Source organism: Poecilia mexicana, unplaced genomic scaffold (genome assembly GCF_051168715.1).
Source record: "Poecilia mexicana isolate PSO_F unplaced genomic scaffold, ASM5116871v1 scaffold_6, whole genome shotgun sequence".
Taxonomy (NCBI): Eukaryota; Metazoa; Chordata; class Actinopteri; order Cyprinodontiformes; family Poeciliidae; genus Poecilia; species Poecilia mexicana.
The window spans coordinates 19390805-19418554 of record NW_028263375.1 but is presented as its reverse complement, the minus strand read 5'-3'; the positions used below and the strand labels follow the sequence as shown (position 1 = coordinate 19418554).

Sequence of the window (27750 nt, the reverse complement as noted above, 5' to 3'; positions counted from 1 at the left end):
TTGTGAATTAATTTTGTAATTTGATAGAATTCATAATGCTAAATGGAGCATGTTAAAAGAATGTAGTTTAGTTTAAAGATGTATTACAGTAATTTTTGATGTAATGAAGTTAATGGTTCTCTACCTGAAGTATGTGATACCTGAAGTATGTTGTATATGAAGAGTGTTTATAACACACAAGAAGAATAAATCTTCCGGTTGAATGTGAAGGAAGCTCAACGTGTGTGTCTCGTCTTTCTCATACCACAGCATCACACGTCGAGGGAAGATCATCTAATACATTACCCTTAGCCATCCTAGGTCGCAGGGTAACAGTGACATTAAAAAAAACCGTTTGCCCTTTGGATCAGAGGCTAACGGTGCAAATTTAAACATGTTTGTGTGCGTGTGCGTGTGAGTGTGTGTGTGTGAGTGTGTAAGATTAACGTGGTGCCAATTTGTGAAGCAGTATTTTTAGATGGAAAGAGGGCCCATCCGCTTCTGTAATACTCCACAGATCAAGGCTTCGATGCATTCATTGTAGCATGACCCCACTTCAAAGCTTTGCTCATGGATAGGATCTGACGGTGGGAGGGGGGAATCCTACGATATGTTTCATTATTCCTGGCTAACGATCCGACTCCGTGCCACCTCTGACCTCTGAATGCGTGTGCTCATAACACACTTTCTCCTCCATATTGGATCCTCAGCTGCAGATATTTGGGTGCAGTAGGACAGGTCTGACTGAAGTGCTGGAATAAATTCACCTCATTTTGAAATGGCTGCTTAGAAACATAAAATGTTTTCTTTATTTGATGTTTCTCTCATACTGTGTGCCAATTTGTGTAACAGTCTTATAGGAACTTTAGCTGTTGCTCATCCTTTGTTTGCTTTGTGTTTCTAAATCCCACTGGGAGGGAGACGGACTCCCGTGGTTAATAGTTTTCTGAAGCTCTTAAGACTTTTCTTCTGGTGGGTTTTTTTATTTGTGTGGAGTATCTGACCGTTTTGTTTTATCGGTTTGGTTGTTTATCTTACCACCTGTGAAACATTAAGTCATAAAAAGGTTAAACAACAAGAAATGTCCAATGTACTGTATACAACACAGATAATTTAGTCATTAGCAAAGATGCATGCCACAAAAAAATACAATTGATTTCAATTTATTTTACCGAATCTGAAAAAAAAAAATTACATCTGATACTTTGACAGAACATTAAATACCATTTTGAGTATCAACAAGGTGATTTGTCTCAAGGTACTAACAATCCTATTTGGTGAAATCTGGATTGAAACTCTTAAATATCACTATTGTCCTGTTGGCTATGAATTGTTGAATGTAGAAATGGTTTAACCTCATTCATTAGAGGAAGTAAATTTAATCACTAAAGTCTTTAAATTTGTTTGTTCAAAGGATTAAACTGAATTTTTGGGAAAAGTGTTTGACCGACATCTAAACAATTATCTAACTGAAAACGGTAGCAGTGACCACATTGCATTAATGAAGGTATATGTCTTTTAGCTGTTCAATTTAAATTATTTCTATAGAGAAACTATCAGGTAATATCCGGCAAAATAAAGTCTAGATAAACTGAGACACTAATTTTCAGGTCAAATTGTAACGACTAAAGTCAGTATAAAGCTATGCTCATTTTATGGCCAGATGATCAGGTTCCATTGTTGTAAACTGACTCATTTAGTGAATACAACCCAAATAGCTTTTCAAATTACTTTATCCTGCAGTTTATCACTAAACGGTTCCATCCTCCCAACAATTTAAAAACCTTCGTTCACCATTTCTATCAGAAAATCCCCTGAATATCGTCTTGGACACAATAAGATCTCAGAAAAGCAATCTTTAGTAGCGCACCAAGAAAAAACACCAATTCTTTTGATGATTTTAATTTTCTTCAGATACGCTCATTTTATACTTCCATTATCAGATTGTACCAGGAGCCATAAAGGTCACCACACCTCGTAAACAGGTGTGTGCAGTGACACCACCGAGTCTTCAAAGTATCCGTTGATGCCGACTGAACTTGCTATCAGTCATGACTCAGGCCCCAAACCCTCCCAGTGACAATAAAAGGTCACATTCCACTTGACGCCAGAGCGGAAGAGGGACTTCCCTGTCCTCCACTCCCTTTTTACGGTTGCATGTGAGGCATTTAAGAAATGGTGCTGGTGAAAGGTATCCGTGCATGTCAGGCGCTTTTTTTTTCTTTCCTTTAATCATGCTGGTCTAAACATTAACAGACCTTAAGAAAACATTTTCAAAGTAAAAAAAAAAAAAAAAAGAACAGTTGGGAGGGAATTATGGCAAAAGCAAATAGATATTTATTTAAATAAACACATTTAAGCAGAATATAATTTAAACACAAGCAGTTTTACCAGTAACACCATAGATCCTGGAAACAAAAATAAATTAACATGATTTCAGGCGCCATTTCTCTATGAAGAGTAAACATGAAATAGTTCTGACAGTTCAGTCCACTTTGAGCTCGTAAAAGTTCGTGTGTCGATTTGGATCAGTTGGATCAGTTGTCCCGTCTCCGAGGGAGCTCAGTCCCGAACAGTCCTTCATCTCTGGACCGGATGACCAAGGCTTCCGTTGATCCGTTTTCCCATTTTTCTCAAGGGTCCGTGTAGACTCTAGAGGGATTTTCTTTAAAAAAAAATTTAAAAAAAGCGTTAGTTTGCGCTTGAAGCAGTCCCCCCAACCCCTCCATTATCATATTTACATTCATATACAGGGTGATCCAGCATCCTGGATCGTATCTCACCATATTTGGAGCAGTTCCGATCCTGCGCCTTGGAGCGGTTCAAGGCGCCCTGGCCATGCGCCTCTCCTGTCCGGGCGATGCGCTCTCGTCCTGCCGTGTCTTGAAGTCCTGGACGGCTTCTCTGTTCTGGTAATTAATCAGGGCCAGGGTGATCTTCGCGTGCCAGCAGGCTTGCTCCGCGGAGTACCGGAAGTCGATCTCTTTGTCATCTTTGGTAACGATGGTGAAATACATGAACTTGTCGGTGCGCTCCACACAGTCCACCTTCTTTATGGACTGCAGCTTGAGTTCTTTGACCTTGGAGCGCTTTACATCCGCGTATATGTTGAGGCTGTCCTTGGTCAGGACGCACGTCTTTTTCTTCCAGAACTGGAGGAAGCTGTCGCTCCTCTTCTCCATATCTCCCTCAACGATGATTTCCTCCGCTGGCATTTTCATTGTTTTTTGTCAAAAAAAAAGGGAACTGAGCGCACTCCTCCTTTGCGTTTCCGTCCGCAGACTCCGAAGAAGGAGCTTCTCTGCAGCTATCGTAGTAATCCAGAATGTGGCTGTGAATGAAGCAGGCTCCCGGGGTTTTAATAGTCTCAACCCCTCCCTCTTGACGTCAGCTGCTGTTTGAGAATGCAGCTGCCAGTGGAGTAATTCAAGGCTGAGTGTGGGCGGAAGCTGTGGCGCATGCAGGTGGGGGAGGAAGTGGACCTAATTGCGCTGCCGACATGTTAATTTGTAATCCACGTCCCACTGTGGAGTTTGTCCAAATATTTGCCCATTCTGTAGGGATCACCAGATGTGCACATTCACACAGATCTTGGGAATGTATAAAAGATGATAAAAGCTGAAAAAAAAAAAAAAATTACAGTTAAATCAGATCAAAATATTATGACTACCTGCCAGAAGTGTTCGTTTTGTGACTGTCTGCCTTCACTTCATCTGAACTTGACTCCCACGTTTTTAATCCATATGGTTTGATGCGATGTTGGCCCATCATTTGTGGCAATAACAGCTTGCTGACTTCTTTGGGAAGCTTTAAGAATGTGTATTGGATTTTGGACCATTTCTTTTTTTTTTTACGAAATGCATTTGTGAGATTAGACACTGATGTTGGACGAGACGGGCTGGCTCAGAGTCTGTGCTAACATGAATCCCAAAGGTTTTTGAGGCAAGACGGGTAAAGTTTTTCCTCGCCAGACCTGCTCATCCATGTGTCATGTTGGAACAGGAATGAGCCATAACCTAACACTTACATAAACGGAAATGTCTGGGGACACTGAAACATCAACAACACGTGCATGTGGAAGAGAACTGGAGATAAAACAAACAAAACAAAAATAAATATTAATTAAAACAACTTTGTTCCAAATTGCTATGGTGTAAGTAGCTTAGCTTCAAGTCTCCTTTATGACAGCATTTCTTTTTCCAGCACATCAGCTTTGAAGACAAAATATCCACTTGCAAAGACTAATGGTCACCAATTAATAAACAGCCTTACTTTATTCGTTTGCCAATTAGGTTTCCATGTTACCAAGCAACCTTTTTTTTTTTGTTTTATAGGAACTTAATATGAAAAAAAAGCTACAGGTTGTAAAACAATTTAAAATGAATCGAAGCTTATTAATCTGTTTATTTGTAGGGACCACTTGTTTATTTGAAGTAATAAAGTTGCAATGCCAGGGCCATAGGGAGTTTACTGGAGCAAAGGTTCTTCCCTAATTTGGTTTTGAAAATATCCTGACCAACCTGTGAAATGCTAGATGATCAGGAATTTCTGCTTATTTTTAATTACAGATCCCTAAATATCAGAAAGTAAAGTAAAATCAACTTTAAATGGCCAAATATTTATATAAGTTATTTCATCAAGATAAGTAAATCTGTCGAGACAAACTTAAATCTGGACACAGAGCTGGTCTTAAGGTCAGACCTTTTCATTGTTGAGTAGAACCTCAAAGGATGAGAGAATCCAAAGATTCTTATGGATTTTACAAGTTTCTTCTCATTTAGATAAAATCATAGTGAAAAAACGAAACAGTGAAGCGGAAGCCATAGGAACGAACTTCGATATCACTCCTGAGGTGTGGCTCCTCTCTTATCTTCCTGACATCCGCTGTGCGCTCCTTTAACGGCTCCTGACCTGCCGGTCAGCTGACTGACTCAGTCCCGGCTCTTCATGGTCGTTCATTCAGGAGTCTAGTCATTAGGAAGCGTCGTCTTGACCTGAAATCTGTGGGGTCTTGTTTGGTTTCAGTCAAAATACACACTGACAAATAAATCTGATGTTCTTTAAAGGTTTAACACATTTTTGCATCTTGTAATGCTTCCACAATAAAGAATGATTTATTCTTTTTTTTATTATTTAAAGGCATTGTGCACATCTTAACTGAATAAGATAAATGTTCTTTTGAATTTGATCAAATTATGAAACACTTTATAAAGGCCACAAAGAGCAGGAGACAATCAAATAGACGTATGAGGTAACCATCCCGCTAATTTCTTTCACCTCTTGACTTTTATTGGAAAGACTTGCTTTGTTCTAAATTTTGAAGTTGTTTTATGATTTCACTTTTTATCTGTGTGAGCTGAAAGCCGGGAATTGTGCACTTGCACAACGCTGCCCTTCACACAGCCACATCTTTTGGGATCAAAAGCAGTTGCAGACAAAACCACAGCGAACCATCTTAAGCATCTCTATCCCTGAACCTGTGGTGACACTGGAGCAGGATGTGGTGGTCCGAGCTCCACTCTGACCTCAAAGGAGACAAAAGCACACGTGTGCAGAGGGCCCCCCCGACGGCCTGCTTGGCTTCTGCTGAGTGAAAAGGCACTGCCGCCTCCTCACCTTCTTCCTTTCTCCTCGCTTTGTTTCTGGGACTTTTCTCTCTGTTTATCTGGTGGTGTTTGCCTGAGGTGAAGTGTGTATGTTTGAGTTTTTGTTTGCGCGAGTTTTGAGGCGGAAGCTCACGGACATGCCCAGGCGATGACTCAGAATTGCCTGGGAAGTTTGGAGGGGTTTTGCTTGCCAAAGGAGGGTCAGGTGGTGGTGTGTCTGTGAATGTATGATATTGATTATTGATTATAGTTTGAGTTTTTTTTTTGTTTTAGAGAATTCGTCAACAGGAAACGGTTAATGGAATAAAGAGGAAACAAAGGTTGGTTATTCACATGTTATTATTTTTGCGTACTGCTCGTGTGCCAATAGGAGAGCATTACGTCTTCTCCCACATTTGTCCAGATTGAAGCAGAGAGAGGGGTCTTCCACCACCCCGTCTTTATAGGAGGGCTTGAACTCAACCTGGTCGTCTCTAACGCCCTTCAGCTCACCTGTCTGGGAATTTACATGACCATGAAAGCAAGGGCACTTCTTTTTTTTTATTTTGTTTGTTTCTTGTGAATGTTTGGTTATGTTGCTTTGCTCATGTGGTTTGAATCAGTCTCCTACTAAATGACCCCGTTTCATGTTTCAAAAAGTATTCACCATATAAATGTTCTGCCTTTTCAAAAACAAATTCCTGGTGCTGCACACTTTAACAAGGTTAAAGAGAGAAAAAAGGCCCACAGCATCACAGATCATCTACCATACTTAACAATAGACATCAGGTGTTTAACCAGATATTTTTACTTCAGAAAATAAAAAAATTCAAAGACTTTTTACACATCTTCATCAACAAATTCAAATTCCAATTTCCTTATGCATAAAGTTAGGTTAGTGGACACTATTAAAGGGGAGCGTTAACTACACACAAGTTCTCTGCAGTAAAACTTGAAAGCTTCGCCTGTCCTCTGTTATCCCAGCTTGTGGGAAAGTACAACCATCTCTGGAGGCGATTGGCTCATGTGGAGAATTTCTGGATGTGTGTTGTGACAACCTCCAGTTCAAATCAGTGCCTTCAGGATCTCACCGTCTCCCCACAGACTAAACAGTCCTTCAGAGAGGAAGTCAGATAAGGCATCACCTGCAACAACAGAGGAAGGCTTTGATAAATTCATACGGACAAACGTAAGAACGAAGGTCAAAGGACCGAATGTTTATGCTCCTGTTTTCGTCTCCCAGTTTGTTTCAGAGATGTGCAGCCTTGCAGCCACGGGCGCATGGGTGTGACAGGATGGAGAGTGGAAGGACCAGAAAGTCCCGGAGCTTGGAGGACATGTCGAGACATGAAGCTGCACGGTGTTTACTACGAGCGTCATAATTAACACTCGGTGAACCCTGCAGATGATCATAAAGGTTGGAAATAAAACGAGGCGTGTTGGGATGTCATATTTAATGGTGTTGTGTGACATAATGCAGAACTTCAGGGGTCTAATTAGAGATCTGATTGGTTGCATTATAACAGGGACCCTATTAAACTGCAGGGAACCCAACTTTAATTTTTTGTTTGCATCTTTGTACAATTTGTTAATTAAAACTAATTACATATGCTGACACAAAACTGTCATAAGAGCAGTCAGTTTCAGTGCGAGTTGCAGTTTCAATAACAACACTAAACTCTGACTGCATGTCTGTCTCCATTTAATGTTGCAAGAGGAAAAATACTGCTAACATAAAGTGAGGTGTGCATTTTATATGTTCAGCAAATGTTGCATTTGAGAAATGAGGGGTGAATAATGAAGGGAAAACTCATTTATGTTTTAGGAGGAGCTTCCTGTGGCTTCCAGTTCTTTAGATTTCCCTCTGATAAGTCAGGTTTTCTCAAGACCTTTAGGTATTCTTTCATTTTCAAAGGCCACATTCAGTTGATTTTTGCTAAGCCGCTTAACTCTGACTTATGAAACATCCAAGCACCAAAAAGGATCATAAACTTAAGGGATTAACCTGTGTTATGTCTACACATAATATAAAACTTTACAAATAACAAGGATGACATAAACGGGTATCTCTGCACCAACAAGGCGATTAGCAAGGAGCGATTACCTAAAACTTGGCATTAAAGTAGATCTTGTAGTTCCTGTTGCAGGTCTTTGCCTGATTCATCCCTGTGTCGTAAGGACATGATGTTTAGACTGGGGGTGGGGATAATGGTCATTCTTCAAAAGAATCTCCGGTCTTAAATGTGAATCTCTGCAGCTCCTCCAGAGTTACTGTTGTCAACGTATCTCCTTCTTTACTTTGGCCTTTGTTAGCTTACATGGACAACCATGTCTTGGTATTGTCAGATGAGTTTGGAGTTTGTTTTGCTTGGAATCTTGTGCTGTAGCCTAAAATCAGATTCAAAAGAGCTGAACACACATGCATACTGCTGAGATTTTCATTTTGGGTTTTTTTGTAAATATTTTTTGCTATAAATAATATTTTCCTTTCACCTCACAGTTGTGTTTTACTTTGTTCTATCATAATCCCAATCAAATACCTTTAAGAATTTGATCAGAATGACCCACCGTGTAAAAAAACTTAACTTAGTAAAATACTTATTCGTTGGAATGAGTTCTGCCAGTAAAACTATTACAGAACTGAGGTGATATTTTGTCTTTGCTGCAAATCTGGTCCACAACATACAGCCACAAATGTTCTGTGAAGGTTCTGAAACCTGTGAACTTTTTTGGCATTTTTGTGACACTGATTAGTGCGCACAATAAGGCAATTGCATTTGTTTGTATGAACACTGTGAACGGTGGTGAAAACCTCCCTCTAACAGTAAACTATACATAGTCCACCAAACAATGGGAGCAGTTTGACTGGGCTGCATGTGATGGGTCGTTGACAAATCCAGCAGAGCCCGCAGGTAACAGCTGCTGACGCTCACATGCACCCGCATTCAAAAAAACCCACACATCCACTTCTTCTTGCTCTTTGTGGACAAAGCCTAGTGATGAGACTCTTCAGCTATTTGAGGTATTGTTCCTGTAAGCCTTTTGTGTGCGCGTGCGTGCACGTGTGTGTGTGTGAGTGCGTGCACATGTGTGTGTGTCCACGCTGGCATTCCACACCGTGGGAATAAGAACAAATGGTCGGTGAGGCCTTTTGAGCGAGTACCATGCTGCTGCCGGAAGAACAATGAAATCAGGCATGGCTGCAGAACCTGTGGACAGCATGTTGTAGCAGGTATAGATACTAAAGAGTGACAAATTTAAAATCTGATTTGTATTCCTTTTAATATACCAGTTACTTTTCTTATAATTTTCCTCATCAACCCGATTTAAATACCAAAAATGTCTCTGCCAACCCAAATTCCAGTGAGAAGCCAAGGCGCTGTCAGAAACGCACAGAGCTCTAAATCTTCTCTTCGCCATTGCAAAATAGCTCTGGCAGTGAAAACCAATCACTTCAATAAACAATAAAGCAGGTGCAAACTCAGTGGGCTTTTGTTTTTGAGAAGAATTTGAAAACAGTAAAACTCAAACTTGGCCATGCAGCACAAAGACCCTGCTACTTATCAAACCAACACCTCCCCAACCTCTTGAGGAGGACGCTGGTGGTGGCTGACATGCGTTTCTGCCTCTCCTCATGGATAAGGCTTAAGGATAATGGTTAGGAGTTTGTGTGGAGTTTCTCATATCTGCAGAGTCGCACAAAATCCAGCTGCCTTCCAAGTTTAAGTCTCTTTCTGAGCCTTTGTTAAGTTACTAGGTTTAGACTTTTAACCACTGCTGACTTTACTGGCATCCACTCAAAATAAATCCATATTTATTGCATTCACATAATTGCACACTGAAAATCTGAGGAATAATTACAACTCTCTGCGGGAAATACATCACATTTAAGGAAATAAACCAAATCCCTTGTGGCACACTTATTGGTACAATTACCATCAGTTATTTTCAACTTGCTAATAGAGCAAGACTTAATCTTCGCCCCCGACATCTCGCAGTGTTGTAGCAGGATGCAGACTGCAGTGGGTGAAAGCTGACTGTGTTACTTCATCCATGTATTTTATATCAAGATGTTGTTGGATAATCAGTGTAGGACTAATTTTCACTTTTCTTTTATTTGAGATGTTCATCTATTTCTAAGAGTTGATGCCATGTTGTCTCCCGTGGGTGTCTTATTTGAAAGAGAAACAGATCCTCAGTATCACAGATCCTCCGCCATATTTAACAGTGGCGATGAGCTTCTTCATGCATTATTCATGTGCTGGAAACCAGAGCGATTTGGTGGGTGTGATGCCGACTGAAGCACATTGTTCCAGTTAAAGTTCGAGCAGATTTAACCAAGAATTGCTCCATTAGGAATTTATGTTTGAAAATCTTCAGTGTGAGATTATACTGTGGCATCAAAATTAAGATCTGAATGTTTTTTAAACCTTATTAAATCTCTTGCCATCTGTTGTCGGCGTCTATGTCTTAACTAGGGACAAGTGTTGCTGTTGCACTATGATGCAAACATGGGACTGCTTCTTTGTTCAGTTTGTCTATGTGTGTCTGTCCCGGTCAAATAAACTTAATAATAATAATAATAACTTTGCAGAAATGAAAACTGCCAGGTATTTTCTGTTGGATGACTGTCATTAGGCTCCAAGCCTTTCATCAAGAGGTAATTTCTTTTTTTTTTAGTCGGCCGCAAGACGCTCATAACTCCAAAATGCTGATCGGCCCAAAGGAAGCATCTCATGAATGTATTAACCAACAATCCACCTGTCATGCTTGACTGTAATTCCCACACATATTTTAACTGAGAAATGTGTAAACGCAGATCTGTTTCCTTCTATGACTTTATGAACGGTTAAGAGGCGTGGTCAGTGGATTCCTTGGCAAGTCCAGGATGTTACTCTTGACATCTCGATGTTGCGAAGAATGGTAGGTATGCAGGTCTGCATTTCTTCTCTCAGCGAGGAATGCTGCTTTCACGCTGCCTTCTGCATAGCTTCACTGAGCCTTGTATGATAAACCAAGAGTCTTTCCAAGGTATTAATCTTATCTGTAGTGGGCGACTTGACAAGTTTGATTTTTTTTTTCTTTTTCTGTTTGTATTTCAGCCTTTGTGACCTTCTACTGTGAAGGTCTTGCTGACAATCCCACTGTGACTTTAATCACTTTCACCAGTAGTACATCTAAAAATCTGAATAGGTGTAATGAAAGTCCAGATTGCTTTAAAGTGCTCTGAAATCTCATGGTAGACAACTGCGTTGACTATTTCAGAAAACACAGTGGACCAGCACTAGCAGATGAGACGACACATCAAACCATCACTGACTGTGGGAAATTCACACTGGACTTCAAGCATCGTGGACTCTGTGCCTCTACACTCTTCCTGCAGACCCTGGTGTCTCCATTTCTAAATGAAATAGTGAATTTAATCTTAAAACGGGAGTCTTTACACAGCAGTCAAGTTCGGTTTCACCTTAAAACAAGTAAGATGTCTCTGGTGTTGCCGCTGGTTCATGAGTGGCTTGACATTCGTAGCACATGCCTAGCATTCATCTACATGTTTTTGGCACCGACTCCAGGCACAGTTCACTCCTTATGAAATTCCCCCAAATTCTGGAACACTTGACAATCTTCGGAAGGCTCTTTGCTCTCTTTGATGCCGGCGCACCTTTTTCTACCAAACTTCTTTGTTTCAGTGTTTTGTTCATATGCTTGGATATAAAACTCTGTGAACAACCAGCTTTTATAGCAGTGACCTTTTATCGCTTACCCTCCTTGTAAAGGGTGTTGATGACCGTCTGCTAGACATCTGTCAGGTCATCTTTCTTCACCACGATTGTGTAGCCTACCGACCCAGAGTGAGAAACGCTCAGGAAACACTTGCAGGTGTTTTGAGTTAATTAGTGGAGTAAGGGTGTGACTCCACGAGTTTTCATTCATTTCCTTTTTCACAGTATTCTAATTTCCTGGGGCTCTGAAATTTGGGTTTTCACCATCTGTAAGCCATCATCACCAAAATTACAAGAACCAAAGACTTCACTCTGTGCGCTTGGATATAATAGTTTCACGTTCTGAGATAACTGGCAAAAAATATGACACGAATGCAATATTCAATTGTTTTTTTAGATAATAATGAAGGAATAGGCTAATAAGTTACCAAATTTGGTTAGTGTAATGAGGTTATACTTTACTTCCTTTCTCTAAGAAAAAGGATACAGAAAGTCTTAAAAAGGTGTGCTGATAAAAACTAACCAAACCTGATTATACGCTGTTCTCAGCATGATTCACTATAAGACATATACATATTATTTGCATTTATTTAAACCAGGCTTGGCCGGCATTGTCCCATTCGGCAGGCTCCTTATGCAACCTGAAACCAGTTCATGCAGCCCAGCCCTGACTGGCTCCTCTCTGTTGGTGTGCAGAACTCACAGACTGATTCAGGTTAAATGCGCCACACCTAAGTACCTGTTCATTCACTGATCCATTCATAAATCCAAACAGAGGAGTGCTACAGTGCTGTGACTGGGCGTGGAGCTCATTTTCACACACATCTAAGGCAAATAGGAAGCTGGAGATAATGCATAGAAAAGCTAAGATTAGTTTGTGCTATTATTGATAACTGACCTTTAAGCACATTCACAGACAGAAGAGAACAAAGTGAGCTTTTAATGCGAGAGATGGGTGGAACTTTAGGATGATTTTATTTATTTTTTTTTTCTTTTTCAATTCCCACAGTGATGGATTCGTCTTTGTATCACTGAATGTACCTTAACAAAGGTTTTGTATATCAGCTTGGATTTTATTTACTTTTCCTCCCACAGTCTGGGGCAACGTCTGTTACCAAATGTGAGTTGGGACAGAGATGAAATAACCTATAAAAGGGTTGAGCTCTGGCCAGGATCTGTCAAACTCCTGCCACTTCTCTATTTCTTAACGCCCACGTACAACATCTGAGCACAAAGATTTACTGTGAACCAAGCCTGACGTGTTGAGTCATGGCCATGTTTGGTCTCGTTCCTGGAGGAGGCTTTGCCCCTCTCACAAACTTTAGGAAGCCGGCCTGCCTGAACAGCGTTGCAGAGCGGAGCGTGCCGTGGAAATGTTGTGGGAGGAGGAGGCTGTGGTAATCTACTGGCTCTGAGTGTGATTAGCGTGGGCCGAAGCTCCATGGAACGGGAATATTTACCACTTTAGGTTTGCCCTCCTTCACCCCTATACTGTCTTGCAAGAAGTGTTTATCGAGGTTGATCTTCTCCACATGTTGCCATGCTACAACCAAGTATTTTATTTGTGTGTGGCGTAACAGATTTAAGCAAAATAGCATAAATCAGGAAGTGGAAAGAAAATGTTATACACAGCTTTGAAATTCTTTCGAAAACAAAAACCGAAAAGTAGGGCATGCATTTCACCTCGACAGAGTTAGTTAGTTTTATGAACAGCAGTTTGGCCTAGGACTGAAAACAGAGTTAGTTTTCAACTCCAATGATTTTTTTTGGTTCCAGCAGTATTTATTTCACAGATTGACAGGAAGGTGCATCATGAGAGACGGAGGAAGACATTTGTAGAGGACTGAGGCCTCCGTACACGAGTCCTGTGCTCTAGCCTCTGCGCCACCGCAGCACCCGATGCAAGAGTGATCTGATCTAAATTGTATCTCTGCTCTTAAGCTTAGGCTTGCTGTCTTGCTAGAAAATGAATCTGAAATAACTCTTTAAATTCTGTTGCAGGCTGCAACAGGCTGGATTCCATTATTGCTTTGCATTAAATCAATCAATCAAAATTTATTTGTATAGCACATTTCAGCAGCAAGGCATTTCAAAGTGCTTTACATAATTAAAAGAACAAACAAACAAAAAAACAGCATGTAACATTGAATAGACAATAAAAAAAGAGAGAGATTTTGGAAAAAAAAAATCCTGACTTGTTGCACAGAGATTTGGAAAAAGTCTGTTCGTAATACGAAGCTTCCGCAATAATTTTTCTAAACGGAAAAGTTAGAAGTGCAGCACTACAGAGAACTGTTTTCCCATAGGAGTAAAGTGTAAAACGAGTCAGTTTGTGGTCAGTGTTCCTTACATTGGTTGCGGTCCATAGTGTCTTTATCAGGCCGCTTGCTCGGCTCATTCAGGTCTGAACACCAACCGGGCAAAAGCAGCATAAAGCCTCTCTCTATTCCCTAACCGCTCTGGCTCACATCACATCCGCTCCGGAAGAAGCTGCACAGAGGACGACACACAGAAAACCCCGCTCACCCCCAACTGTTGCATTTGTGTGCTCACAAATGCAACAGTTGGGGACAATGCACCTTGAGGCGGAGAAGTTGTGACGGGTGCAGCTGCAGCGAGGATGAAGGTTAGGAGAAGACGTCTCTTCACAGTCCCGCTGGATGAGGATGAGACGACTCGCAAAAGGAATAACTCCGTCAGTATGAATGCGGTTTTGTTCCACCCCCGTCCTCGGTGCAGCAGCACAACACGGAGGTGGCCTCCGTTTCAGTCCATTACACTGATTTCTTCTGCATTTGTTGTCGTTAAGCTCCCTCTTTGTCCGCACACCCATGAACATCAAACAGCTGAGGAATACAAAGCCTAACTGTATTTCCCAGTGAGTGTTAATAAGAGGCACAGACTTTCATATGAACAGCTATGAGAATCTGCTTCAGGTCTCGTAATGGGACTTTAGAGTTTTTGAAGACTTTTTTTTCTCCATCTCTCAACCTGGTCTCAGGGTTAACTTGATGTTATTGCCAGAACTGTGTATGCTGGCTGTTACTTTGATTGTCTTCCACCTGCAGGCTGTTTTCAGTACAGAGGCATGGTTTATTTCTAATTATTTTGAGACCTCCTTAAAGCCCTCACCAGACTCATAAACTGCTAATATTTTTTTCTTTTGATGGTCTCTGACAGGTCTTTCAGTCTCTCACATCAAGAGTAAGAAGCAGAGCAGCCAAAATGTCTGAGGCTTAAACACGGTAAATTTATTTCTTTATTTCTAATGAGAAACGGAACAAAAAAACTTTTGCCTACAGTTTTCCGATTAAATGCCCATATATCAAACTGTCCAACTACTTTTATCTTCACAGCTGTAAGTATAAACATGTTTGACTCTTATAACTCAACTTTTCCAGCTCAATTTCTCTAGCTTATTAAAAATGAGCTCTGAGTCACTATTGTTCTCGTTGCAACGAGGCTGTCCGCAACCCCACACAGCAGCCTCAGCATGAATAGCTGCTTGTTCACCGTTCATGTAAAGCAAAAAATCTGAAAGCTACAGAACATGACATTTTGGTATTAGTTTGTCTTCTCTGGAGAAATTAACCCACTTGTTTTCTCCATTACATGAAACGCTGCAATGAGCAGCTCTAAAAGAAACCTTTGATGCTAACTGGGACCTCAGTGTCTTGATGTCATCCAGACTCCTGTTTTCTCACTCCCTCGTGTTAACACCTCTGTTCCTATTAAGACAGATGGTGACAGGTAAAAAACAAAACACTGCCTTTACGAGCCATGCTGCTCGATACCTTTCTGTAAAATCTCACAACGATTTACATTGTAACAGAGACGCATGCAGGATCAGGATGTGAGACGGGACTCCAGGCTTTTCCGTTGCTCTCCAGGGATCAGTTCACACTCAAGCTGACTGCAGGTTCGGCTCTTTGCAATCATTTGCAAACCATCAGCTGATGTTTAATGGTTAAGTTAGTGTTTGTCGTGTCACATTGTGCTGTCAGCAGCTGGTGCAATCACCCGAAGAAAGTTATCAGAGCACAGAGGTCACCTTATAATGTAAAAAAAAAAAAAAAGCTGCTCCGTTTTGCACAATTATGCATAAATATTGGTTGGTATGAAGGTTTCACCATGGGGATGATGCGCTCAGGCAGAGGCGAGGTAGCCTTCCTTAATTTTACATGTAGGCCAAAGAGTAAGTTTTAGCTGTTTTGGACTAGAGCATGCTTTTCCATGCTTGTCATGTCTCCTCCAAGGCTTCATGGAAACTCTTGGTTCCCTTCTGTTACTGTTCCATTAAGTCCCCATGTGAACTGCACAATGTTGTCGCTATGGTTTCCAATGTTGAGCATGAATGTTTTTAGGTTATTGAATGGACTTTCACTGCCCTTAATTCCTCAACCCCATGTAGAAAACGTGCACGTTTTCCTACTAGAAATCAGAATATGCGTTTATCTCATTACGATATTCAAATGCGCAGCCAGTGCATGTAAATGCAATATAGTTCAGATTTCAAAATAAAACAAAAACCAACCAAAACGTCACCATGTCGCACAACTTTAATAGAATATTTTAACTAACTCTGTACAAATTGAAAAGAAACATTGCGCAAGTAACAAACTGTGAATAAGAACCAGTTAAGGCCATCGCTAGCGCACGGTTTGATGGGATTTGAAAATGTGAACCGTGGCCTTTGAGAGAACCATCTGATGAGAAGTACAATCGTTCTTTTCAAAAAGAGGGAAGGGGGAGAAGATGGGGAATGCTGTCACTACTATCGAACAGTCATCAGGCAAGTGTGTCCAAATAAATAGCCAAAACCCATGTGCAGAGGAGAACATACATTGGCACCCTGTTCCATGAATATTTCCACCGAACCATTAGACAACATACAAAAAAAAATAAAATGTGTGTATATATGCAGTTTAACAACTTTAAATGTTGCATTAGATTACATTATTCAACTAGCAAACGATTTTAAAAGTCCACATGGTTTGTCTTTACATTTGGCTTCTTGGCAACAGAACTTTGATCCAAGGCTTCCTGCACTATCACATTACTCATTTTGAAATTTGTTAGGAATAAGATGCATAAAAGAAGCTATTTTATACAAAATCATTACAAAAAGTTAAGTCAGACTGCTTTCATCTATCAACTCTGTAGTCTTTAATACATACCATGTTTAAGCTTACAATAATCCAGCCATCTGAAGTCTGAAAATATAAAGAAAAATGTCTGTCACACTTTTCCATCCATGGCATCAGTTCTAAGAGCATTTCAGGGTTGAAGGGGAAAGAGAAACGGATGATGGTTTTAGAGCTGTACCTACATCTCTGTTCCACGGCCCCGTTTAGCATCGTGCTCAGCTTAAATGCTTGTTATACCCAGCTAAGCAAGCCAGAAGTGAGCAGACAGATATAAACAGATGCAGATTGGCATTATTTGTTTTGTTGAAAGAAAAAAAAAAACAATACTTCTCAGTGTCTAAAAGGGGGATTTAAGCCAATTATAATGAGCCTTTTAATGCCTTGAAGCATTTCCTCACCATGAAGTCACATCCAGCTGCATGGCACCACAATAAATAGTCCAATGACAAAACAATGAACATGTAAAACAGTAAATTAAAATAAAAATGGTACATTGTATGCCTTAAGAAATAATACGAAAAAAAATGAAAGAAAAACAACCCCAGTGATAGATTATGTCGAACTTGATCAGCAGTTTCCTAGTAAACTCAATTTGCTTGTTGGAATTAAAAACCCCTGAGTAGTTGACCTATTTCCGTAACAAATAAAGTTGCGAGCGATTCCTTTCCAATCTTCCTCTGTATAATGCTCTGAGTTTTAAGCAGACACCTAACTCAACAGAAGAAAAAGACTGTACCTATGTGATACCATGGTAATTTATTAAGAGTTGATGCTGGCTGTGATGACAAATGAAGCCAAATAAACAGGGTGAGATGCTGCAAGACCGTAGAAAAAGAAGTCATGCACATAGTAAAAACATAGGTTTGGGTTCTATTGCGTTCCGATGAGAGTTTGTAAAAGGGTGGAGCCTGCAGGAGTAGGAGGTCTGACGGACAGGCTGAGGACAGATTTTTATGGGCAGCAGGTCTCCACCTCCCCTGATCATCACGGTTACTGCTGTTTGCATTCGGCAGGTTGAGGCTGTTCTTTCTGTGGACACAGAAAACAAGATGGTTAGGAAACCACCAGAGCTTAGAAAGCCTTCGGAGCGTCAGCGAGCATGGAGAAGAGGTTTACTAAGAAAGCAAATGCAGAAGGCTGAAGGCACCTGGCTTGGCGAAGTAAAGGTAATGTTAGAAACCTGGGATGGTAAAAACAAGAGGGAATGAATGGGGAAAACAAACATGACAAAGAGAGAAGCTTTCTCATTTAACCCAAGATGCGAGTTGGAGGTTAAAACTGAACTACCAGGAGAATAAAGGGCATAGAGAAAAAGAAAGGAATAATAAAAGCCCCCATAAAGGGTGTGCAAAGAATACGGGGCGCCATCTTTACTTCCCCCTTACCTAGAAATGCATGAAGTGAGAATGATTGATTATGCCTGTAATGAAGAGGAGATCCAGGGTAAGGGAGAGACAACAGTATGAAAATGATTAATTGTCACATCCACAGATGAAGGTGAACATAAAGTGAAACATTGCAGTAGTTGGTCAAAGAGCCGCCACAGCAAAAATCAGTAGCTGATTAACAAAGACACCAAGTAACCATTTACCAAGTCCAAAACTTCAGTCAACCTTAAAACAGACTTAACTGAAAATGTTCTCCGACTCCTCATACCGAGAGCCTTTAACATACAGAAAATCTACTTCGTTTTGATACGAGTCGGTTCCTGTTCTTTGAAGTCTGCCTCATTTCTTACAGTACAGAAATGCAGAGAACTGTTTTCAGTTAAATCTTACATTTTAATGCCTAATATATGTCAACATTTGGACATATGGCAGCATCATGCCATTCCTGTCATTTACAATACGTTTAATGAGATGCCGGACAAAATGCTGGAGTGATCCATTTTTTTCTCTGGCTGTGTGCAGCATAAAGGAGATCCACACTTCAGTTTCCTCACATGTAGCTGAGCACTGCTGATCAGCTGGCTGATAGAAGGCCAGTACATACTTTTCCCTTCCTTACAGCTCATGCTGTAGATGGGTAAAACAGTGCTGCACTCTGCACATTATCATATCTATTAGATGTTTGTCACTAAAAACAAAAGGTTAAAGCTTCACGATTACGGTGCAAACTGACCTTGGGGTCACCATCTCCCTCTTCATCATCATCATCACCCTCCTCTTCTTGTTCCTGGAACACAAAAAGGAATGTTTAGCGGCATGAGTTTAAAGGAAGCTGCACACCTAAGTGGATAGACTCGTATTTCAAATCTGATGGGCTTTAATCTTTCCCTGCTATTGTTACTAACCTCTTCATCTCCCTCTTCCAGTTCCTCCTCTTCAAACTGCAACACAATTAAGAATAAAAACACCCAACAGTCAGTTAGCTTTTGTATCCTCATTCAGTCTGTAAACTTCCCATTATATAAATCAGATTTTCTATAATCCTGTCTGCAGGTGTGTTTGCGGGTGTAGGACTTACGCTCTCGTCGTCTTCCAGAGCCTCACCGGTAAAGTAAAGCACTGCTCTCGGAACTATTCTCTCACGGAAGAAATGACCAATCTCAAAGTCTGTGGCTAGGTTGAACTCGGAGTCTTCATCCTGTCGGACAAAAAGATTCAGCAGTTTAGCCAAAACGACGATGCAACGACTTTATGATGAACATGTTTGCGTTTACTCACCATTTCTCCATCTGGTGAAGCTGCAAGATAAAGAAAACATGTAAGGTCGAGAGCAAGAAGTCTTAAAGGAACCAAAGTAAAAAAAAAAAAAAAAAAAAGGTAATTTTACGTTCATTTTATTTAACTTAAAGCCACAATTTGGTGTTGCATTTCTTTAAGTAACTCAGCATGCAGAGTTGTCATATTTAAAGACAAAAAGAAATGCATCATGACTTCAAATCATAAATCTTTGACTCGCATCTAAAAATAAATAAAACTCAACCCTGAATACAAAAACAATCAAAGGTGACATTTCTCAGCCCTCCAACACTGCAGTGTTTGGAAATCCTGGTTTACTTAAAGCAGGATCCTCCGCCTTTAGTAATCAACAACAGCTCTTCAGGTTAAACTGCAATTTTCTTATTCTTTTCTTAATATTTAACATTACTGGGTAGTCCATTTCATAATTCTGATTATTGTGTATTTTTGTGTGTGTGTTTTCCACCATCTTTGCTGGTGATAATTACATTTTCCCCAAATTTCCCAGGATATAAGGGATGGTATACTTTTTAACAAAAGTTATATTAAAGAATAGAGGTTTTTTTTCTCCTGATAAAAGGAGTATTTTACTTGTAACCTCACTTTAATCAGCGGAGAAAAAGAAAAGCAGCCCAGAAAACGAACCATTAATTCGATGGGGTAAAGAAAGGCTGAGTCACATAAATTATCATGTGACTCAATTTTCACCGCCACGCCACACTTCCCACCCCCAGAGCTGCACACCTGAACGCGGCTGACACAATGATATTTATATTCAAGTGACACACCACAATTATGGCTGAACCAGAAAGACTGATAACTGCTCATCTTTTTGTCAGTGCAAATCCAGGCATGTCTGATAGGGTGTTATAAAAGAAGGATGATAAAGGTTTAAAAAAAAACAAACTGCAACAGAATCTGTCCAATCTGACAATTGGTTTATTTAAAATATCTAAAAAAAAATCTCCTTCCAGGCAAAATTGAATCAGTGAAGCATAAACCACCTTCATACAATTTTCTCTGTAAAACAAAATCACAAAAAGAAAACATGTCTAACTTGCCTAATATGGTATAAACTGTCAAATATACAGCTAAATGTTCATTTTAATTTGTTAACTTAGGAAATAACCAGCTTAAATCGTTGACTCAACACCAGTGATTCAGCAACTGAATCACTGGTGAAAACCAGAAAAGAAAACCATCACAGTGAAAGTGAAGATAAACATGAAAATGCTGTAAATAAAAATCCCCAAATTACTTCATTCTAACTCAGCTTTAGTTGGCAACAGGGAGATGCTGTCGAAATGTGACTGTTCAGTTTGTGAGAGTTTGGTGCCACCTGCTGGTGAGTTTGAAGGCAAAATGCTTACTGGTTTGCTTCAGTACATGGGTTTAAACACACAGCAAATCTACCCATCTCATAGGAGAGCTAAAGAGCACAAGATAAAACCCTGTCAAGACAATCTAAAGAGACGTTAGAAATAATCAAAGATCCCTCTCTCCAAGCTCCAAATCTGTGAAATGCTTTAGAGGACGAAGACGGGCTGAACTATGGTGAAGAAATGGAGGTACACAGTGTTGACAGCTGGGGCACCAACAACTGAAGAACTGATAATCAGATTACGTTTCTTAAAATGGCTGAGGGGACTGAAAAAAAAAATCTCAATATTAAATATAAAAGCAAATATTAGAGCTGGTTTTGTTGAACAAATTAAATCTTCACTGCAAATTCCACATCCTTTGCTATTAATATTAGCCAATTTATGGCTAATATTAATAGCTTCCACATATGTGGAGAAGCTTTTGTTTAGCTTTAAAAATCAACAATTCTTGGTAAACCACAAAGTCTTTGATTTCAAATAAATTATTTGATTTGCTCATAAAATGAAACCTATGAAGGAGGTAAAAAAAAAATAAAGAGCAAAACAGAAGAATGTTTGAACTTCCTTCATAAATGGTACAAGACAACTACTAGATAAATGTGTGTGAAATGGCGTGTGTGCTCGTTCTCACCTTTAACAGGATTAAAAAAGTTGAAGAACGAGTCATTGGGAACCTGCTTGGTGACAGTGCGGACCGTGCCGCGACCTTTATGCTTCTGCTTCTTCTTTATAGTTTTCACTGTCACATCCTTCCCCTTGTGCCAGTCTATCTGACACCTAGAGAGAGAAAGCATGCAAAAAACAAACAAACAAAAAAGCAAGAACAAGCTGAAACCAAGGCTGCAAACACGAGGAGGCTGATATGTGGGATGCAAAGTCAGAGGAGATTAATTTAGAACAACTGCGCAGAAATGTTTGTCAAACCACGCAAGATCTATTTCAAGCCTGAAACTCAAAATAACATTTAAAAAACTGTAACGGTTTACTGAGTCCTACCCTTCACAGTCAATGATCTCTGGGCCCTCAAATGAGAAAGGATCTGATGCTTCAGGCTCTGATTTCATCTTGTAGACTTTAGTAAGGACTGCGTTGTTGAAATAGCCATTGGGCTCAAAGTGGAACTCTAATGTAAAGCTCTGTAGGAGGTAGGAAAAAGATGCACATATTTTACACTTCATTTAGTAATCAAAGACGTGTTGATGAAAAAAAGTGGACGTTGATACTCACCATTGGCTGCCCTGGTTCAGAAAACTTTACTTGAATATCTCTCAGGTGCTTGAGGATGGATTCATCATGTTCCTGGTGGATAATTCAAAATTAATTTCCAAAAACTCAAAACACTCTTCCAACATAAGGTTACATTTCAAAAGTCTGAAATGAATCCATACCTGCACCATGTCACTGAGCATGTCCACGCTCTTGAAAATGGTGAGCCAGAAGTCGGGAATGCCTTTCGGGTTTTCCTCTGGCGTGGCTTCCTCCTTCTTTGCATCCTCGATGGTGGCCTTTTCCTTTACTTCCTCCTATCAACAATTAGAAGAAATGATCAAAGTTCCTCCTCTTAACTTTTCATTATGAGTCACATTTGGGTAAAGATGTAGGAGATTGGGAATGTACTCAAAGGACATGCTTTCCCCCCCATTGGTAGTGTATACCATAAATAAATTGCAATGCAATGACTGCAGAAGAACGTTTCATATTTAGGACAGTGCTCAATGTTCAACTGCAGTGACAAAAACAGCTACATGACATAATTAAGGCAGAAATAAAGATCAATATGGCAGAGGACCAAGGAGTGGATTCAGGTGGGTGTCAGGCTTAAAGAACATATATAAATAAAATTAAATGAATGTCCTGTGCAAAATTATCTTGACTAAAAATGATAGTAATGGGCCAGTTAATTTCATTAAGGTACATAGCTTGATGCTAAGGCTTTGTCAAAATGTTTCTTAAGTCTTAAAGTCATTTTAATGAAATCACATAGAAAGTGCTGGACTATCTGTGGCTGTAGGGAGACGACGACACAGCTGCTAACCTTCCTTACTAAGTCTATTTATCAAATGTTAAATTGAACATTATAACGATGATCATTTGTCAATTTTTTAAAAATACTTAAGCAGATACTTTGCTTTAAATGAGAGAATTTCAAACTAGCTCATGCCTACAGCATACTTAAACACAACAGATGACACCCAACGCTTCGACACGACAAAAACTCAATTTTGTTTAATTCGTTAACCCTCAATCTCAATCCTGTTTGTAATACAATTTAGAAGTTATAAAAACTGGTGATTACTTAGACTGAATCCAAAGGAGGCGTTCCAATGAGATCAATCATGATATCTCATTCCAGTTGTGCGAATGTGTTTTATTTTGTAGTCTAAAGCCAGAGGAAGGACCAGGCCCAAAAGACAAAAAAATCAAACGTGAACTTACAGCAAGCTCCTCTTCTTCATCCTCATCGGTTGGCCATTCACACTCCTCATCTGTGGGTTCAACTGCTCCTGTGACAATCTCTCTTCTCTGTTACAAGACAAATATTATAAAATCAGAGTTAAGAGAAGGACTGAGGCATACTACCATGAAACATCCTTTTCAACAAATATGAATTTAGTCAGACTAAATTATTGTCAGTAAGCACATTGATCACCTAAGAGACTGAACACACACACACAGACGCACGCATACACGTGTGTGTGTGTGTGTGTGTGTGTGTGTGTGTGCGCGCGCAACAGGCCACAGCTGTCACTCTCTCACGTGTTGAGGAATTGCACGGCTCTTGTCACTATCGCTGGAAATAGCCTGGACTGACAAAGCACAGCCGACTACTCGTTTAGACAGTTATCATTTAGCACCAGGGATGTAATGTCACTGACCTCGGATCAGTTCGAAGAGACATTTCATTGGTGCAGATAAGACATTCTTGTGTATTGGCTCACATTGGAAATTTGACTAAAACTTTTGTTTTCTGGGGAAATCTGTTTGCTCTCACAAAAAAACGCACTGAGAATGTCGAAGTATCAGGTATGTTGGTGATTTGAAATTACCTTGTCAAATAGTGGCTGATATAGAGTTGCATACTTTCTCTCTAGCTCGTGAACCTCTTCGTAGAACTTGGCCTCGATGTGAGCACATTGTTCCTGTAGTCTCTTCAAGGCATGCACTCGCCTCTTCACTGCTTTGGGAAGCATGCTAGATCAAAAGGAAAACAAGGAGTTTCAAATGAGGATTAAAATGATTCCCATGTTTGGTTTTGCCAGATATATACTATTACAGTAAATAAAGTAGCCCACATTTCTTCAAGAAACACAACATCAAAAACCCAAATTAAGGTGATTGCTGGGTTAAAGTTTCTTCCTGAAGAAGCAAAAAGAAAAAGAAAAAAATCAGCATCTTTTTCTCTTCTCAAGTCGTCGTCGATGTGAACAGCAGGTTGTGATGATAGACACTTAAATATAGGCAAGGTAAAATGTACACATGTTTTGAATTCTAGTATAATGGATAAATAATCTGTTCTTTCTCTGGTTCTGAAATTAGTTCAACTTTAATGATGTGAAAACATGCAGATTTAACCTCGACATAACTTATTAAACAAAAGTCAAAAAGCAAGCAAAAGCAAAATGAGGAATAATCAAGTCTAACTGCCAGTAGCTTTAACAGTCTGACATAGTTATCCAAATGACTTTGGTCAAATAGGAGGAATCTTTACTAATTCTTTATAGACTTGTTAGAATTTAAAGAAATTTGAATAAAGTTGAGATCTGGAGTTTGATAGAAACAATCCAACACAATGCTTTTCATTTTTATAAACTGCTTTATAATAAATTTGTTGTTGTATGGAAGATTTTCTTGCCAGAAGACCCACTTTGAGTCAAAGCTGAATGACAAGGACTTTAGACTAATGAAGATCATGTCCTGTGGCTGCAAAACAAGTCCCAAATCACCATCACTGCAGATTAAGTAAAAAAAAAAAAAATGCAGTCCATTCCTAATTTTATCTTAAGCAGATATGAATCACTCATCACAATTAGAAGAGTTTATGAGCAACCTAATCTACGATAATCTGCTGACTACCAGTGATTTTTGAGATGCAGTAAAAACAAAGCAAAAAAAAAGAAAAAAAGTTGCACATCAAGTTGGCTTCTTGGACAAGACCAAAAACAGAAGGCATTAGAGACGACTTTATTTAGGTTTTCTCTCATGCTAAAGTTAGAGCAATGCAGAACCGAGGGCTGTCTCAAAAGTGGAACTGAGTGCATTTCACATTTTATTAATCGACTAAAATAGCAAAAGTCAATTAAATGCATGCAAAAGGAAACCCAACTTAAAATAATGAATTTACTGGGAGGTGCTACTAACAGCTTTCAACTTGAACAAAGTAATTCCAGCTATTTAGCAAAGAATAAATTAGGTTTGATTCACTTTGTCACAGAAATGAAGCAAGTAATAAGACTAAATTTAGATATATATATATATATATATATATTTAATTTTCAATCAAACTATAACCCTCTTTGAAATGCTTTGCCCATATTTGAGCTCTACAGTAAGAAACTATTTTTGAGAACCGTGTCTACCAAAAGATTAACATGCGTTACAAATGGTGAAATTAATACACAGCAATATGTCGCTTAGCACAAGAATACAGTTTTATTTGTTGTTTGAGACATTATCTGGCAGGAGAGACAAAGAAACCAAAACGAACCAACTTTTGGCAGTAGAAAAAAAATAATTCTCACCAATGCAATTCACAGAGAAGCACAATTTGCCTTGCACTCCACATGTACTAAAGTCACCTGTTATAAATAGACTTAAAACAACCAGATTAATGATAATGTATGCCTTTCCTTTGATTTGTGTCTTGTGGCTGTGTAGCAATTAGACAATGCAGCACAATTAATTATGAACCGAATAATGTAATCAAACATGTTAACTTGGAAGGTAGTTAAGATCATTGTCACTGACTTTTCCATAAAGGGGAATCCGACAGCTTTGCCCATCTGTCCACCTGGATTTGGCATCGTTTGATCCCCTTTACCTGCAAAGGTAAAGAATTAATTGTGTTTTTAACTTGAGAGTTATTCATCTGTGTTGGTTCAGAAGTAAGTGAAAGTAGCATTTAAAGCTATAAAATATTCATCATTAGTGGGATTTCATAAGCAGGAAAGAGACTACAATCAAAATATTTTAGGAAGTCTATTCTGAGGAGGATGTCCAGAAATAATCAAATAAGAAAATATATTTCAGTATATATGAAGATTTTAAAATTTCAACATTTTCCTCTCAACAAAGACTGTCAACATTACATTTAACCTACTTCTTTAATTAAGCCTGAGATCATCTATCATCTCTGTACAATTATCTGGTGCACAACATGGGAACATCATAATTTCATAAGTGATGAAAGACAAGTTGCAGGGATGAAACTATTGAAAGTTGCAACGGTTTTATTTTTGTCTGTACCCTTACTTGCATCCATGATGACCAAATGTCACTGCCTTCCTCTGTAAAAAAAAATAAAATAAAACATTAAACATAATTCCATATAATGGTAGTTATTAGAAGCCTTAATAAAAGCTAGAATTGGAGTAAACAGTTCAGGACAATGACAAAACCACAAAGTGATGGTGAAAAATAGATGTTGACATGTCTTTGGCTACAATTGCCAAAGACTCAAAAACAAACAATATTTGGTGCATAATATGAAACATAAGAGAAACATCCCAAATACATTCATTATCCATTTTCATTCAGTCCTCTTATTGATATAAACCAAGGTTAATTTAGTTAAAGATCAGTAGATTTGTTTTAAATCAAGTAAGCGGTCTATTAATCTATTTAGCTCTTTAGACTAAAAATGTCTACCGATTTCATACCTGGGAAACGTGTTTAAATCCAGAGCAGATTGTAAAGAATTTATAGCTTAATTTAATTGTTTTTCAAAGGACAACAACTTGTTTCTTTTGAAAAACGATGTCAGCAAAGTGGTTTTTCAACAGTAAACATAACACTGTGATAAAATATGGTAAGGCAAGTTGGGCTTGCAGATTTCAAGATTGGAGTGTTGAGCAACAATCCGATGACGCATTGACATAATGACAGGAGCTCTACAGCTAGCATCTCTGTTTTTACGATACAAAAACGTCTAACGATGACTGTGAGTTACTGTGGATTTCAAGATAAATAAATATGCAGCGTTCTATCCTTCTTTCAAAATATCAAAAAGCAATTATAACAAATCCCTATACTGGTATGGGCGGTTCCAAACATCTAACGGCGTGCTAAGAACAACGTTTTAGCAAACAAAACGAGACAAGCTTAACCCTATTATTTCTTCGATTGCTAGTTAGTATACGGGTATGGAAACGGGAACCTTAAATACAATACAGTTTTCATTATGTGACTTAATTAAGCTGGATGATGACCGTTTAATGTTACTAGCCGGCCGCTATAAAAAGCTAATATCTAGCAACGGTTAGCTCGCGGGTTAATAAAAGGAAAGGAGTTTATGAAAACCGAGACGAAGACACTTCACTACGTTTTACTAAATACCTTATAGGGTCGATGAATGATGTTCAGAAGAAACGATAAATGCTCTTAGTGATTAAGTATGCAACATTTCGACAAGCTTACCTTTATCAAGCTAGTCTCCTCGCTCACGCGTCTACGGTGCTAGCACCACGAGCAAGAAACACACGCTTCCCAGCATCCCGCACTCTGATTGGACAGTTGATGAAAGTGAGAGTTGTGCTGCATTCAAGTGCCGTGCAACAATTTATTTTGCAAAAACATCCACGAAATTAAAATGTATGTTTCCTCTGCAGGAACTAGGATGGTTACAGATTAGTAGCTAACACATTTATTATTATTATTATTATTATTATTATTATTATTATTATTATTATTATTATTATTATTATTATTATTATTATTATTATTTGCAATACACAACTTTATTTATAGTATCACCTCCTTATTTTGGAGAAGAATAGAGAACAGAATAGAACAAATCTTTATTTCCCTTAATAGTGAAATTCAAGTCCACCAGCAGCAAAATGACAGGCAAATCGAAGCAGGTAGATTTAAACAAAGACAAAATATATCAAGACAAAAAGTAAGAATAGCAGATTGTACAGAAAGGGCAAATGTTCATCGTAGCATGCTCTGATTTCAAAGAAATGTGCAACTAAGTAGCATGATTTTAAAAATATACAAAATATGCATGTGTATTTGTAGATAAACAACAAGAA

General features: G+C 39.0%; 2 protein-coding genes across 3 annotated transcripts; both read right to left on the bottom strand.

The window, feature by feature from the left end:
* Positions 1-2293: 2293 nt before the first annotated feature.
* On the bottom strand, positions 2294-3327 carry phlda2 (pleckstrin homology-like domain, family A, member 2). The gene is made up of 2 exons (XM_014969968.2): positions 2763-3327; positions 2294-2644 (listed from the first exon to the last, which is right to left on the bottom strand). The coding sequence occupies exon 1, from the start codon at positions 3198-3200 to the stop codon at positions 2802-2804; it is 399 nt and encodes a 132-aa protein (XP_014825454.2). The 5' UTR covers positions 3201-3327; the 3' UTR covers positions 2294-2644; positions 2763-2801.
* Positions 3328-15828: 12501 nt separating this feature from the next.
* On the bottom strand, positions 15829-27231 carry nap1l4a (nucleosome assembly protein 1-like 4a). Of its 2 annotated transcripts, XM_088006360.1 has the most exons (15): positions 27134-27231; positions 25970-26004; positions 25466-25538; positions 23548-23692; positions 22937-23023; positions 21889-22023; positions 21728-21799; positions 21497-21636; positions 21132-21277; positions 19101-19120; positions 18901-19020; positions 18728-18763; positions 18556-18609; positions 17820-17854; positions 15829-17463 (listed from the first exon to the last, which is right to left on the bottom strand). In XM_088006360.1, exons 2-14 carry the CDS (start codon positions 25977-25979, stop codon positions 17849-17851), a joined length of 1044 nt encoding a protein of 347 aa, XP_087862486.1. In that variant the 5' UTR covers positions 25980-26004; positions 27134-27231; the 3' UTR covers positions 15829-17463; positions 17820-17848. The 2 variants fall into 2 exon arrangements, with proteins under 2 accessions (XP_087862486.1, XP_087862485.1); XM_088006359.1 differs by lacking the exon at positions 17820-17854.
* Positions 27232-27750: the final 519 nt, after the last annotated feature.

What these genes read in the sequence shown, in the direction of transcription:
- nap1l4a (XM_088006359.1), bottom strand. An exon ending in GAGATCATTGACTGTGAAGG is followed by an intron (nt 21,278 to 21,496) that starts GTAGGACTCAGT and finishes TTCTCTCTCTAG; the next exon opens with GTGTCAGATAGACTGGCACA. An exon ending in CTTTTTTAATCCTGTTAAAG is followed by an intron (nt 19,121 to 21,131) that starts GTGAGAACGAGC and finishes TTTATCTTGCAG; the next exon opens with CTTCACCAGATGGAGAAATG.
- phlda2 (XM_014969968.2), bottom strand. Translation starts at nt 3,200, where the DNA reads ATGAAAATGCCAGCGGAGGAAATCATCGTTGAGGGAGATATGGAGAAG.